General features: G+C 42.9%; 1 protein-coding gene across 1 annotated transcript in view; it reads left to right on the forward strand.

Moving 5' to 3' along the window:
* The first annotated feature begins 6 nt into the window (after positions 1-6).
* LOC126457675 (40-kDa huntingtin-associated protein) overlaps positions 7-13,069 on the forward strand; it is a 90,128-nt gene continuing 77,065 nt past the window's right edge. Inside the window, exons 1-2 of the mRNA XM_050094178.1 lie at positions 7-175; positions 259-305. Coding sequence (XP_049950135.1) covers positions 105-175; positions 259-305 — 118 coding nt within the window. The 5' untranslated portion in view covers positions 7-104. The remainder of the gene's footprint in view (positions 176-258; positions 306-13,069) is intronic.

The raw sequence follows: 13,069 nt of genomic DNA on the forward strand, positions 1-13,069 counted from the left end.
GGACACTAGTGTAGCGTTTGACACTTGAGCAAGTGGTTGTAGTAGAGTGTGCAGGAATGGTAGATTAAAAGGTTTATTTATTTTTTTCCCCCCGCACTGGTATTATGGTTGATAGTGGCAGCGGGACGAGCGACCTGTTGGCGCAGTATAGGAATATATCAAATAAACTGAAAAAGTACGCAGAATATGCGTCTTGTGCATTGCCTCACGGAACTAATCTTACAGATATACAATTTGTTGCATTTTCTTCCATTGCAGGAGATTTCTGCGAAAGCCAAATGTAACAGAAGCTAGTGAACAGTTTGGTAAGCTCTATTTGTAAGCAGTATAGTTAAACTCTACAGAGAGTAAAGAGACATATTGTTTACTTTTGAAAGCGATTACGGTGGAGGTATGTGTTCTGACCGTTGTACACTATTAAAAAGTCAGTTCTTTTTATACAGCATATCAAATAATGCTGTAGACATATATCTGATTACTTGTATTCATAGCGAAACGACAGTAAGGAAAAACGTGTATTAATGATGTGTGCTCACCGGCTAATAATAATTTATCAAATTGTCGCTTATTGTAGGCAGTAGTAATCAGTACCTGAATATTTTTTTATGTACATTGGACATTTTCAGCGATTTACAAATATTTAAAATGCAACTGAATTGTTAATTGTTAGGTTCTGCCGTTGGTTTAAAACTGGCCGATGTATTTATGTTTTGCATACGTATTTTCGTTTCCTCCTCCACGCTGTGCATTTAGTGCAAGGTCAACGTAAATTTTTTCTAACTATTTTCGTATGAGCGGCACCTTGGTCAATGGAAGCTTCCGATTCCACCCGTTTCCTTTGACCCTTGACGCAAGAGTGTTGTGGCGTGTGCCGTCATTACGGCGCGGGGTGTGCGAGTCGGTTTTGTTTGTCGATAGTTTGCAGTGTGTGTTATGTTTGTAAATACTCGTGTTCCATCCTCTCAAGGTGTTTGTTGTTGTTGACAGTAGTAATACCGTCTTTATTCTTCATCTTCAAACTATGTTTAGTACTGCTCGGTCCTGAGTCAGGTTGTTTTTCTGTCAGTCTTAGTTTTACATTTAAAGTGACACACAACTGTATGGATAGGCTTGTTGACCAAGTGTTGACTGGTATGTCCCTTGTATGTGGGTTAACTGATTGCAAGAAAAGGATGGCACAGTGACACTGTGCTGAACAACCATGTCACAGTTCTTCTGCATTTTTTTAATTTTTGGTAATTGAATATTACTAGTTTTATCACTGTTGTGATATTATTGGTAATGAGCCACTGGAAAGTGCATGTCCCGTATGTCAAAATACTTGGAAAATTCTATGAACAAACTCCAGAATTTTGTCAGTGTAATCTGAGTTCATCCTGTGTATTGGGAATTTCAGCAGACTGAGTATGTTTTTGTCAGTAATCAGTAAGTGAATACTGTAATTTAGTTTAAACAAAAAAGTTACAACCATCCTTATCTTTGAATTAAAAAGTGTGGTTATACCTGCCCTGAACTATAGAAATCTTTCTTGCACATTGTGGGATCTTAAACCAGAACAATTCTGTAGCCAACACACAAAGATCAGTACTTTATGTGAAAATAGACTCTGTGAAATTTTTGGAGGTACAGACCTTGTCTTCCACAATATTCTCTTAATTTACTGTAATCCTCTACCAAAAATGCAATCATCACTGAATGCAACCTTCCTACTCTGAGTTGCTTGACTAATATGGAGAAGTCAGTTTATGTTACTTTATTTCCAAGCAGTAGCCTATCATCTAGTAGTCAGGATTGTATTAGAATTACATTGAAACCAGAGGCAGTCGTAAATAAATAAAATGATTACTATTATAGTGTTTTAGAAACCCTATCAGTTTCTGCACGTATTTTGTTACTGAGTTTCAGTTCAGATAGCCAGTGGTTCTGTCACCAGAAGGAAAAAAAGTTGTGCACTGAGTATAAGGCTCATACATTTTTATTGTGAAAACTTCCATTGGTAGTGACTGAATGTTGTTTGGTAACACACAAACATTCCAAGGATTACTGTTGAAAAGCTATCATTTATTTCGATTAGTTGTCTTGTCACGTTTCATGTTGTGCTATAAACCTAGTGAGTTTGATGCCTTTAGTGTGAACTGACACCTACAACCATAGACATTAAATTAATCATCACAGAGCTAAGAATATGGACAATACAGAAAGGTCAAGATATTGATTAACCAAGACAACAACTGTAAATAATTACCCAATTACTCAACTACATAAACACAAGCTCAGTGAAGTTATTTTGCTTGTCCATGTAAGAGAACTGGAAAGGAAACACTGGGGAGCTATGGTAGAGACTGTCTGTAAATGAAAAACAAGCAGCGCTTATGTTGGAGGAAGTCGCCTTTCCCAGAAGAAAGCTACAACTGCCACATAGGTGCCCAAGAATGAATTCAATTTTTTTATTCAGTAAATCTCTGCAGATTGTGGGATGTTTGTGGGATGTCATTTGCACGAGAGCGCATTCGCTAAAACACACACACACACACACACACACACACACACACACAAGGTGGTCAGAAAATGTGTGAAATGCTTGTAGCGATGTTACAGGGCAGGTTTTACTGAGACATAAATGTTAAGAAAGAAATTCGATACGTTGCGCCGTTTCCGAGTTATTTAGCATTGAAGTTAGCCAATCAGATCGTCGCGCGTGTAAATTCAAGTTTCAGCTAACGAGACAAAGCGCTCGTTGGGCAACACCTGCCCTCGCAGGCCGCTTGAATGCGAGTGCGCGATGCCTCGATGGGCTAAATTCTATGCTAAATAACTCGGAAACGGAGCAACGTATCGAATTTCTTTCTTAACATTTATGTCTCAGTACAACCTGCCCTGTAATATCCCTACAAGCATTTCACACATTTTCTGACCACCCTGTATTTTGATATTGCCTTAGGAGCTCTAGCTCTGTAGAACAGTTTGCAGAGATTTATGTAAAATCTGTCCATATGCTTTTCTTGCATTTGTATTATTAACAGTGCATATCTGTGTTCAATCTAGTGTTAATACATTTTTGTGAAAAATAAACCCTACCTTCCCCCCATCCCTCCCCAGGAGTGTCTGCACACTGTGTCACCAGTGACTAATAAGATGAACTATTGGAGGTTCAATAGAACTTTGTAAAATACCTTATAATTCCTTTTTATGATGTAATGCAGTAGAGAGAATGTGGAGTTGCCTACTCACTCTTGATTTTACACACCTATGAAAGAGGGAAATGCATGACCACAATCCAGTGACTTACCTTTCTTCACGCATCTATCCTCCAGTCCCATCCATCCTATTACATCTCCGGAACACAATATATCCTTTAATATGGCTTGACTGCACGTAGGAGTTCAGCTCCACCCTTGATCATCTCTGCTGAAATGTTATCATTACCTAGAGTCTTATTATTCTTTAGGTTTTTTATTGGCTGTCTAACTTCCTCTGCTGTGGGGGGATACAGGTATTTCATCCTGAGTAACATTTTGCTATGGTTGGTCGCTCTGTTCATTTTCTTCCAGTACTTTTCTCTCTGTAGTGTTGTCCAGCAGCTCACTGAACTATTCACCCCACCTGTCTAAAACCTATTCATCTCTTCCTATAAAATATCCTTCTTTATCTCTACAGAATACAGTGTGTGTTTGAAATCCTTTCTCAATCCCTGATCTCTGTTGTAGAATTTCCCATACTTCTTGGTCATTATAGTTGTCTCATAGCTCAATAATCCATTTCTATCTGCCTCTTTCCTTTTCTTTACGAATTCTTCTGTATTAGCTATTGTTGTCCTGTTTATTATTTTCTTTCTTGCCTCATTTCTCTCAGCCACCACCTCATTACAATCTTTATCAAACCATCCTGCCCTTTCCACCCTTTTTTCTGTAGGCTATCTAAAATTACGTCTACAGTTTCTTGTAAAGCATCTTTCATCATACTCCATGTCCCTTCGCTGCATTCCACAACCCAGCTTTGTTTATGGTCAAACTTTTTCTGCAGTTCTGTTACAAATTTTTTGGATACTCTTTGCCTTTACATATGTCTGCTTGTGTCTGTATATGTGCGGATGGATATATATGTGTGTGTGTGTGTGTGTGTGTGTGTGTGTGTGTGTGTGTGTGTGTGTGTGCGCGTGCGCGCGCGTGCGTGCGTGCGCGAGTGTATACCTGTCCCTTTTCCCCCCCTAAGGTAAGTCTTTCTGCTCCCAGGATTGGAATGACTCCTTACCCTCTCCCTTAAAACCCACATCCTTTCATCTTTCCCGCTCCTTCCCTCTTTCCTGATGAAGCAACCGTGGGTTGCGAAAGCTTGAAATTTGTGTGTGTGTTCTTTATTGTGTCTATCTACCAGGGCTTTCTCGTTTGGTAAGTCACAGCATCTTTATATATATTGAGTAGCAACTCTCTTTCTCATAATACTGTTTATTTGACATCTCATGTAGACTTTAGTTTCCTACTGTTTCTCTAAAAGGTGCTTCTTTTCCCACTTTTGGATTGAAGTTGCATGTCAGTGTCTTATTATCTTGCCTTGGTAATCTTCTAATTCCTATTCCAGTTGACCATAAAACTCATCTTGCACTTTTTCATCATCATCTGCTGTAGGTGCATGTACACGTACTAGAATGATGTTGAAGAAGTGGGCCTTCATTCTCCAAGTCCACATCCTTTCATTTCCAGGGTTAAAATTTATGACTGCTTCTTTATACTTATTGTATTCAAGAAACCGCGTACTACCTACTGTACCACTGTTCCCTCCACTATACAGAATTGTATAATTTCCACTCCCTGTGATACCATTTCCTTTCCATCTGAACTCTTGGATTGCTTCTACTCCTATGTGGTATTTCTCCATCTCTTGTTTGATTCTACATAGAGCTCCTGGTTCATTCAAAGTTCTTACATTTGAAGTAATAAAGTATAAATCATATTTCCAATTACCATGTCCTTTTCCTTGCATGGGACGTTAATTGCTATCATCGGTCCTGCTGTTCCTGCCTTTGAATTTCGTAACAATATGTTTTTTCCTACCTGGTGGACCAGGGTTTGTGTAGAGTTTGCTTACTCAGGGAGACTGGCTTCATCACACCTCTAGAGCCCTCCCTGCCCTTTGTTGTGGGACACATTTTGTCTGACTCCTTTGTCAAGAGCACTCCAGTGTGGGTGACCCTGCCAGTAGCTACGCTACTACTGGAATAGCTCTTGTCAGAGCAAGCAAGCCTTCCCGTTCCCACTGAAAGTGCCTCTGACAAGGTGGCATCCCCTGGGAGGACCAAATAAATCCAAATAAATAACAGAGGGGGGGGGGGGGGGGGGGGGAAACACACAGACTTTGCAATGTTACACTGTAAACCTGCAGACTGTAAGGCGGAAAACCAAGCGCCAAATTTTTCAAGTGATCAGCCACGGTGGAGCCCTTGGCAACAATATCATCCAGATAATTAATCCAACCTCATACAGACATAGTCAGTTGCTCTAAAAATAATTTAAAAGTAGCAGAGGTGCTAGCTACACCAAAAGAAAGGTACAAATATTGATGGTGCAGCACCTATGTCAACCTGTAGTCAGAGCCTTTGCCAAAAAACACTTAACTCAATAAACAACTTGGGAGAAGTCACAGATGATATAAGTGGTACAAACTAAAAGAACATAGTGAGATTGAGTCAGCACTGATCTGCACGTATATAGTTGCAAGTCGCAGGTAGACGGCGCAGCGGAGACCAAACCATGTGCAAGCTCCCTACAGGCGACCTCTAGTCGCCAACCTGCACTTATACAGTTTGCAGTTGATTTAAATACACACATGCAATGACACTCACACTCACATGCAATAGGATACAGCATTTGCTAACAACATTGCCCCTCCGTTTGTGTGTGTGTGTGTGTGTGTGTGTGTGTGTGTGTGTGTGTTTTGGAGTGGGTGCGCATGCGCGTGTGCTATGAAAGGAATGATTTAGGTACCATTCTATGATCCTAATAAGGGGCACACATGCCTGTAGCACTGTACTAATTAATAAAGATAACAATAAATAATGGGACGTGCTGGAAGAGCTGCAGGAGCTGGTTTGGAGATATTACAGTATTCCTAAAAGCTAACAATTACAGTAAAATTTTGTTAGTTACTACCTCTTACTCAAGGAGATCCCTCGCTTGTGGTGGCATCTTTGGACTGGGCGGACTATGAATGGCGTACAGCCTTTGTTGGGTGTCTTCTGGTGGTGTGGGAAAACCCACTTCAGTGTCAAGCTCGGTGGTTAAGGGATGCCAAAACGTATAGAAAGGTACTCCTGGCACACACTGCACTTCACTTCACTGCACTGTTTACACCACACTGCACGCAATATCCAGGTGCTGATACGGATGGAATGAACCAGGCATCCGCCATCAAGCTTTGTACAGCCACAGTCAATTGGAGCACCTTGAGGGAACGCGGCTCAGGAAGATGATGCAGAAAAGGCGGTAGCAATTTTCTTGTTGAATATACCGTGACAAAACATTGACACTGGACACAGGGTAAGAATCATGCTGTTCGCACATAATCCAACTAAGTGTGAGAGATGATGATGCAAGCCGTGTTGCATTGTGCGGGACAAGCTGCTGAGAGCACAGCTGGGAGGTGTTGCCACGTCGAAGTGGACGAAGAGACTGCTTGAGTGATGGTTCAGTGTGTGTGGCATCTGGAAAGCATGGCTGTCTAAGTTGCACCTCTATCGGAAGTGACCAAAGAGGGTGTTGAGTGGATGCGATGTTACTTCAGCCGGCAGGTGCTTCGCTGATCACTGGTTTTTGGTCTGTGCAGCCCATTGTCTTGCTGAGGTCTTCTTGTCTTTCTGTTATCTAATTGTCTTTAATTTGCTTGCATTAATGATGTTAAACAGTTTCTTAGTGAGTCTGTTTTCATCCATCCTACACAGATGTCTGGAGAAATGTAGGTGTCTTTTCATAAAGTTATTTATAATATTGTCTGTGTGTTCATAGAGTTCAGTACCATGGATTTTTCTAATAATGTTTTGTTTCTGTTTCTTTTTGTCATGAATTTTTGTCATCTGTCTAATAACTGTAGTTTTTGTTACATACAAGGCATGTAGTAAAACAGTCATGTTGTAGTGCCCTAATTTTGCGTTACAGGATATTGCTCTTTTGTTATAGTGATTCCATGTAAGTTTGTACAACTTTTGCAGTTTGAATATTCTTTCAGTGTTGGAGATTGTGTTCAGTCCTTTGGGTTGGATGGTTTCTCCTAATTACTTGAAGTGAGTGATCTGTGAGATTTCTCCATACTGTGTTTCCAATGGAAGCTTTCCAGTTGACTTGATGTCCATGTACAGAGTTTTTTCATAGGAAATTTGGAGTCCAACTTTGAAGAAGATTTCATGTAGTTTATCTAACACTAGTTTGGCTTCATCTTTGTTGTTTGTTAATGTAGTGAAGTCATCAGCAAAGGCCAGGCACTTCGTAGTGACTCTTTTTCGCTTTCTCTTTCCTAATTAGAATGCCTTTGACATACTTTCCCTATTCTCTAATTATTTTTTCCAGTACAGTGTCGAACAAGAGTGGTGATAGGCTGTCTCCTTGTCAGACTCCTGTTTGAATTTTAAATGAGTTTGAGATTTCCCCCATGGATTTCGCTTTTGAGGTGGTTTCTGATGTTGATCCTGGTCTTTCTGTTGACTCCTAATTTGTGTTGGCTATTAAACAGCTGTCTGTCAGCAGAATCTTGAGCTTTTTTTGAAATCCACAAATATGACTACAGTGTTCTGGCATTGTCTGACATGTAGTATGGTTTTGGGGTTCCAAATCTGTTCAATACAGGATCTCCCTTTGCAAAATCCTGCCTGATACTCACCAATCTGTGGATCTGATTGCAGCTCAAGTTGTTCCAGTAAAACTTTACATAGGATTTTAAAAGTTACTGGAAGAAGTGAGATTCCTCTCTAATTGTTCAAATCTGTTTTGTCTCCTTTCTTGTGGAGTAGGTGTATCAAGGTGCTCTTCCATTCTTTTGGGATTTTCTCTATCCTTCAGATTTATGATTTTATTCTTTGAATTTTTGGTGTTATGTTTTTGTGGTCCAATGTCCATAATCCTCTAATAATAATTTGCCAGGTGCTCTATTGTTTTTTAATGATTTGATTGTTTTCACTGTTTCTTCATGTTAAGGTGGAAGCGATTCAGTATTTGGCGCTGGTTTTACAAATCAGAGTTGTTTAGGTCTCTCTTCACAGTTGAGGAGTTTACTGAAATATTTGGCTAAAATTTCACAATTATTCTTTGTATACGTTTATAGGAATCCATCAGATCGTTGGAAGCATATGGTAGAGGTTTGTAGCCAGCTAAATTTTTTGTGAAGGTCTTGTAAAAATTGTGGGTGCTGTTCTCTGTAATGCCTTTTTCTATTATAGTTGCCCTCTTATTATTGTATTTTTGTGTTTTTACTGTTAAATAATTTTTGAGGCATTTCCTCGTATCTCTACAAACATGTGCCACTTTTCTGCTGTTGTTTGACTATTGAAATCATTTCATGCTTTAATCCTGTGCTTGACAACTTGATCGCATGTGGCATTCCACCATCTATGTTTTTTTCCTTCTCGGGTATTGACCGTTTCTCTGTGAGTTCAGACCAGTTTCTGGTATCCACCCTATGGATTTCTTCAGTTATTGTCTTCTTGTTGAGTTCTAATTATTTGGGATCAGTCCAGAAACTCTGGGTTACTCTGTCTGTTTTTTGTTGGCCTGAAATTTTTCTTTGATTTGGAGCAACCAGTAGCGTGACCCAGAGAAGCCTATTCTGGTTTTTACAGTGAAGATTTCTGTGGTGTTCCTCCTGGAGATAGCACTGTGGTCAGTCAGGAATTCTCACTGTGTTTGTAATAACTTCAAGTTGAACAAATATATTTCAAGGAAGACGCAATACATGAAAGTCAGGGATCAAGTAAACAGAGTAAGACATATATACAATTTAACAGTCAAATCATAACTGAGTCCAAGTCTAGTGGCCGCTGGCTGGCTGGCCTCTTAGGTGGCGCTGCTGCTGCATGGCTGGCAGACAGTGCCGCATGTAGAGGATGCGTGTAACTGTGCGGCGGCACTTTGAAAGATCGGTGAGTCACAACACATTTCCCCCCTTTGAATTTTTTGCATAGGTCTCGATGGAGGTGGCTTGTAGATTGCTAATGTCCATAGGTGCTATTTGACTGGCCGTAAAGTCTTGAGGAGGAGGCTTCCCGTACGGATGGAGGTTTTCCCGATGATAACGGGTCGAGATGACAGGAGACGTGGGGGTCGAATCTGCTGGGGCCTCGTGCACCAATCTGCCCATTGCGGCAAGTCCGGTTGTTATAACAGGAGACATGGGCAATGTGTCCGCGTCCGTAGGAGAAGGAGGTGAGTAGAGTTGCTCCGACAGATGATGGTCATCTGGTTCCTGCATGGGCATGTCTCCTGGTGGCGTCAGTCCTTGTGCTGGCACCGATATGATGGTGAGAGAGGACTGTGTTGTGGGTAATGAGAGATTCCAGTATCCTGAGCGTCAGGTAGAGCCGAAGGTGGTGTAGCGGCATCCAGAACAGGAGTTGCCGGCACATGAGGCCAAAGCTGGTCCGAATGACGCACTGCAACACCCGTGTCCATCTGGATTTCATACAGGCGTTGGCCACGGTGTCGTAAGATGCGGCCAGGACTCCATTTTGGCCGCCTGCCATATCTCTGTACCCATACAAGGTCGTCGGTGGTGAACCGGCCAAGCGAAGGCACCCGCGGCCGTGAGGTGGGAGGCCGCAGAAGATGAATTAGCGTGCGGGGCTGTTGGCCATGTAAGAGCTCAGCCGGGCTGTGGTCGCCCATGGGGGTGAAATGGTAAGAAGCCAGAAATTGGAGAAGCGCATCATCAGCAGCAGAAGAAGTCGGGAGTTTCCTCATCTGAGCCTTAAATGTGCGGACCAGCCGTTCAGCCTCACCGTTTGACTCTGGATGGAACGGAGGGGACGTGACATGCATGACGCCGTGACAGGCACAAAAATCCGCAAAATCGGAAGAGGCAAATTGTGGACTATTATCAGTAACAAGAGTAGAGGGAAGGCCTTCCGAAGAGAAAATGCGAGCTAGAGCATTGGTGGTTGCCGCGGTGGTAGGCGACGTGCAACAGACAAAGAAAGGAAAGTTAGAGTAGGAGTCAATAATGAGAAGCCAACAAGTACCTAAAAAAGGTCCCACGAAGCCAGCATGAATACACTCCCAGGGCTTCTCAGGCGAAGGCCACGGTGACAAAGATGACTTCGGGGCGGCGGCCTGTGACGCACAAGGGCTGCAGCAGCGACCATGTGTGCGATTTCAGAGTCGATGCCGGGCCAGTACGCAACACCGCGCCAGAGATTTTGTGCGAGAGTCACCCCAGTGCCCTTGGTGAAGGAGGCGCAAGACCGAAGCACGCAAAGACGCAGGTACCACAACAAGCGGCGAAGCATTTTTGGTGGAAAGGAGGATAACACCATCCGTAGCCGTGAGGCGGTAATGCAAAGTGTAGTAGTTCCGCAACGGATCAGAAGTCTTAGAGGACGCACGATCCGGCCAACCCTTCTGAATACAGTGTAAAACCCAGGAGAGGGTAGGGTCAGAACCCGTAGCAGCTGCCAGCTGGTCCCTGGTGATGGGGAACCCATCCACAACCTGCTGCTTGGCAACATCCAGGTGGAAACACAAAAGTTCGTCCCTATCGAATGTCAGATCAGGACCCATGGGAAGGCGAGACAGTGCATCAGCATTCGCATGTCGAGCCGCCGGCTGGAAATGAATCTCATAATTGAAACAAGACAAGTAAAGAGGCCAACTCTGGAGGCGGTGTGCAGCCTTGTTGGGAAGTGACGTTGATGGATGAAACAAGAAAACAAGTGGTTTGTAATCCATAACAAGATGAAATTTGGATCCATAGAGAAAAACACCAAACTTATGAAGAGCATAAATAATTGCCAAAGCTTCTTTTTCAATTTGAGAAGACTTTTGTTGGGCATCCGTGAGCGTTTTGGGGGCATAAGCAGTGGGTTGTTCAGAACTATCAGAAAAAACAGTGCGCAAGGACTGCACCGTCCCTGTATTGAGAGGCGTCTGTGGCAAGAACAAGATGTTGGCCGGGTTGATAAGTAGCTAGGCATGGGGCCTGTTTCAGCATAGTCTTCAATTTCTGGAAAGCCGCATTGCATGATGCGGACCAGTGAAAAGGCACGTTTTTATGCAAGAGGTGATGCAACGGCTGAGCCACCAAAGCAGCAGACGGTAAAAACTTGTGATAGTATGCTATTTTCCCCAAGAAGTCCTGCAGTTCCTTAACAGATGTAGGGCAAGGAAGGGCATCGATTGCAGCAACAGGTTGCTGAAGCAGACGAATACCATCCTGAGAGAGTTGAAACCTAAAGTACGTGATAGATGCCTGAAAAAATTTTGATATCTGAAGATTACACTTAAGACCGGCTGTCTGTAAGACATGAAAAACTGTGCGGGGATTTTGAAGATGTTCGTCAGTGTTGGAGCCAGTGACAACAATGTCGTCCTGGTAATTTATACACCCAGGGACAGTGAGGAATAATTGTTACAAGAATCACTGAAAGAGAGCAGGGGCACTGGCAACCCCTAATGGCAATTGTTGGTATTGATAGAGGCCGAAAGGCGTGTTAAGGACCAGAAACTGCCGGGAAGCAGCGTCGAGAGGAAGTTGATGATAAGCTTCTGACAGGTAAAGTTTTGAAAAATACTGGCCTCCAGCAAGTTTAGTGAACAATTCTTCAGGCCGAGGCATAGGGTAAGTGTCAATAAGGCATTGAGCATTTACAGTGGCTTTAAAATCGCCACAGAGATGAATATCACCATTTGGCTTAGCAACGACAACGGCAGAAGAGGACCACTCACTGGAAGTGACAGGAAGCAAGACCCCTGAAGCAGTGAGACGATCCAGCTCCTGTTTGACCTGATCACGAAGGGCCACAGGAATGGGCCGAGCCCAAAAAAACTTAGGCCGAGCAGTGTGTTTGAGCATGATATGAGCTTCAAAGTCGTTTGCACGGCCTAACCCATGAGAAAAAAGGGACAAAAATGTCATCGACAAGGAATCCAATTGAGCATAAGGAATAGCATCAGAGATGATATTGACAGAGTCATCTATGGAGAACCCAAAAACGCGAAAGGCATCGAAACCAAAAAGATTCTTCACGTTACTATGGTCGACCACAAATATGGGAACAGTGCGAACGACAGATTTGTAAGATACCTCAGCATCAAATAGTCCCAAGAGAGAAATCTTGTGTTTATTGTAAGTCTGTAATTGCCTAGTGACAGGTGACAGGATTGGAGAACCCAACTGAAGATACGTCTGAGAATTGATGACAGTGGCAGCAGAACCAGTATCCACCTGCATGCGAACATCTCGACCAAGTATTTGGACAGTGAGGAATAACTTCCCTGAAAGGGAAGAAGTACAGTTGACAGGCATTTTTTGCATTTGTGACACACGGCCCAACGTTGCGGACAATCTTCTCATGAATGTTTCGTAAAACACTGCAGACATGAAAGAAGTTCCCATGGGTTTTGCTGCAGTTTCTTAGAGGTTTGTTTACGGTTAGGCCGAGGCTGCGCTTGGGAGCATACTGCGGCCACATTGGCCGGCGGGGACACGCCACACACTTCGTCAACATCGCACAAAGGCTGTATTTCCCCAATGTCGCCCCATGCCTCTATTCGCTCTCCAGCGGCGCGAGAAATTTCGAAAGACTGAGCGATGGATAGGACTTCATCTAGAGTTGGATTTGCCAACTGAAGGGCACGTTGCCTAACTTCTTTGTTGGGCGCCGATCGGATAGTAGCATTCCGTACCATGGAATTGGCGTAGGATTTTTTGTGAACTTCAGTAACAAATTGATACTTTCTACTGAGGCCATGAAGTTCAGTAGCCCAAGCGCGATAGGATTGATTTGGTTGTTTTTGACAACGATAAAAGGCAACTCGAGAGGCTACCAGATGTGTTTGCTTTTGCAAATAGACGGACAGAAGTGAGCACATTTTAG

The sequence above is a fragment of the Schistocerca serialis genome, chromosome 2, assembly GCF_023864345.2.
Source record: "Schistocerca serialis cubense isolate TAMUIC-IGC-003099 chromosome 2, iqSchSeri2.2, whole genome shotgun sequence".
Lineage (NCBI taxonomy): Eukaryota > Metazoa > Arthropoda > Insecta > Orthoptera > Acrididae > Schistocerca > Schistocerca serialis.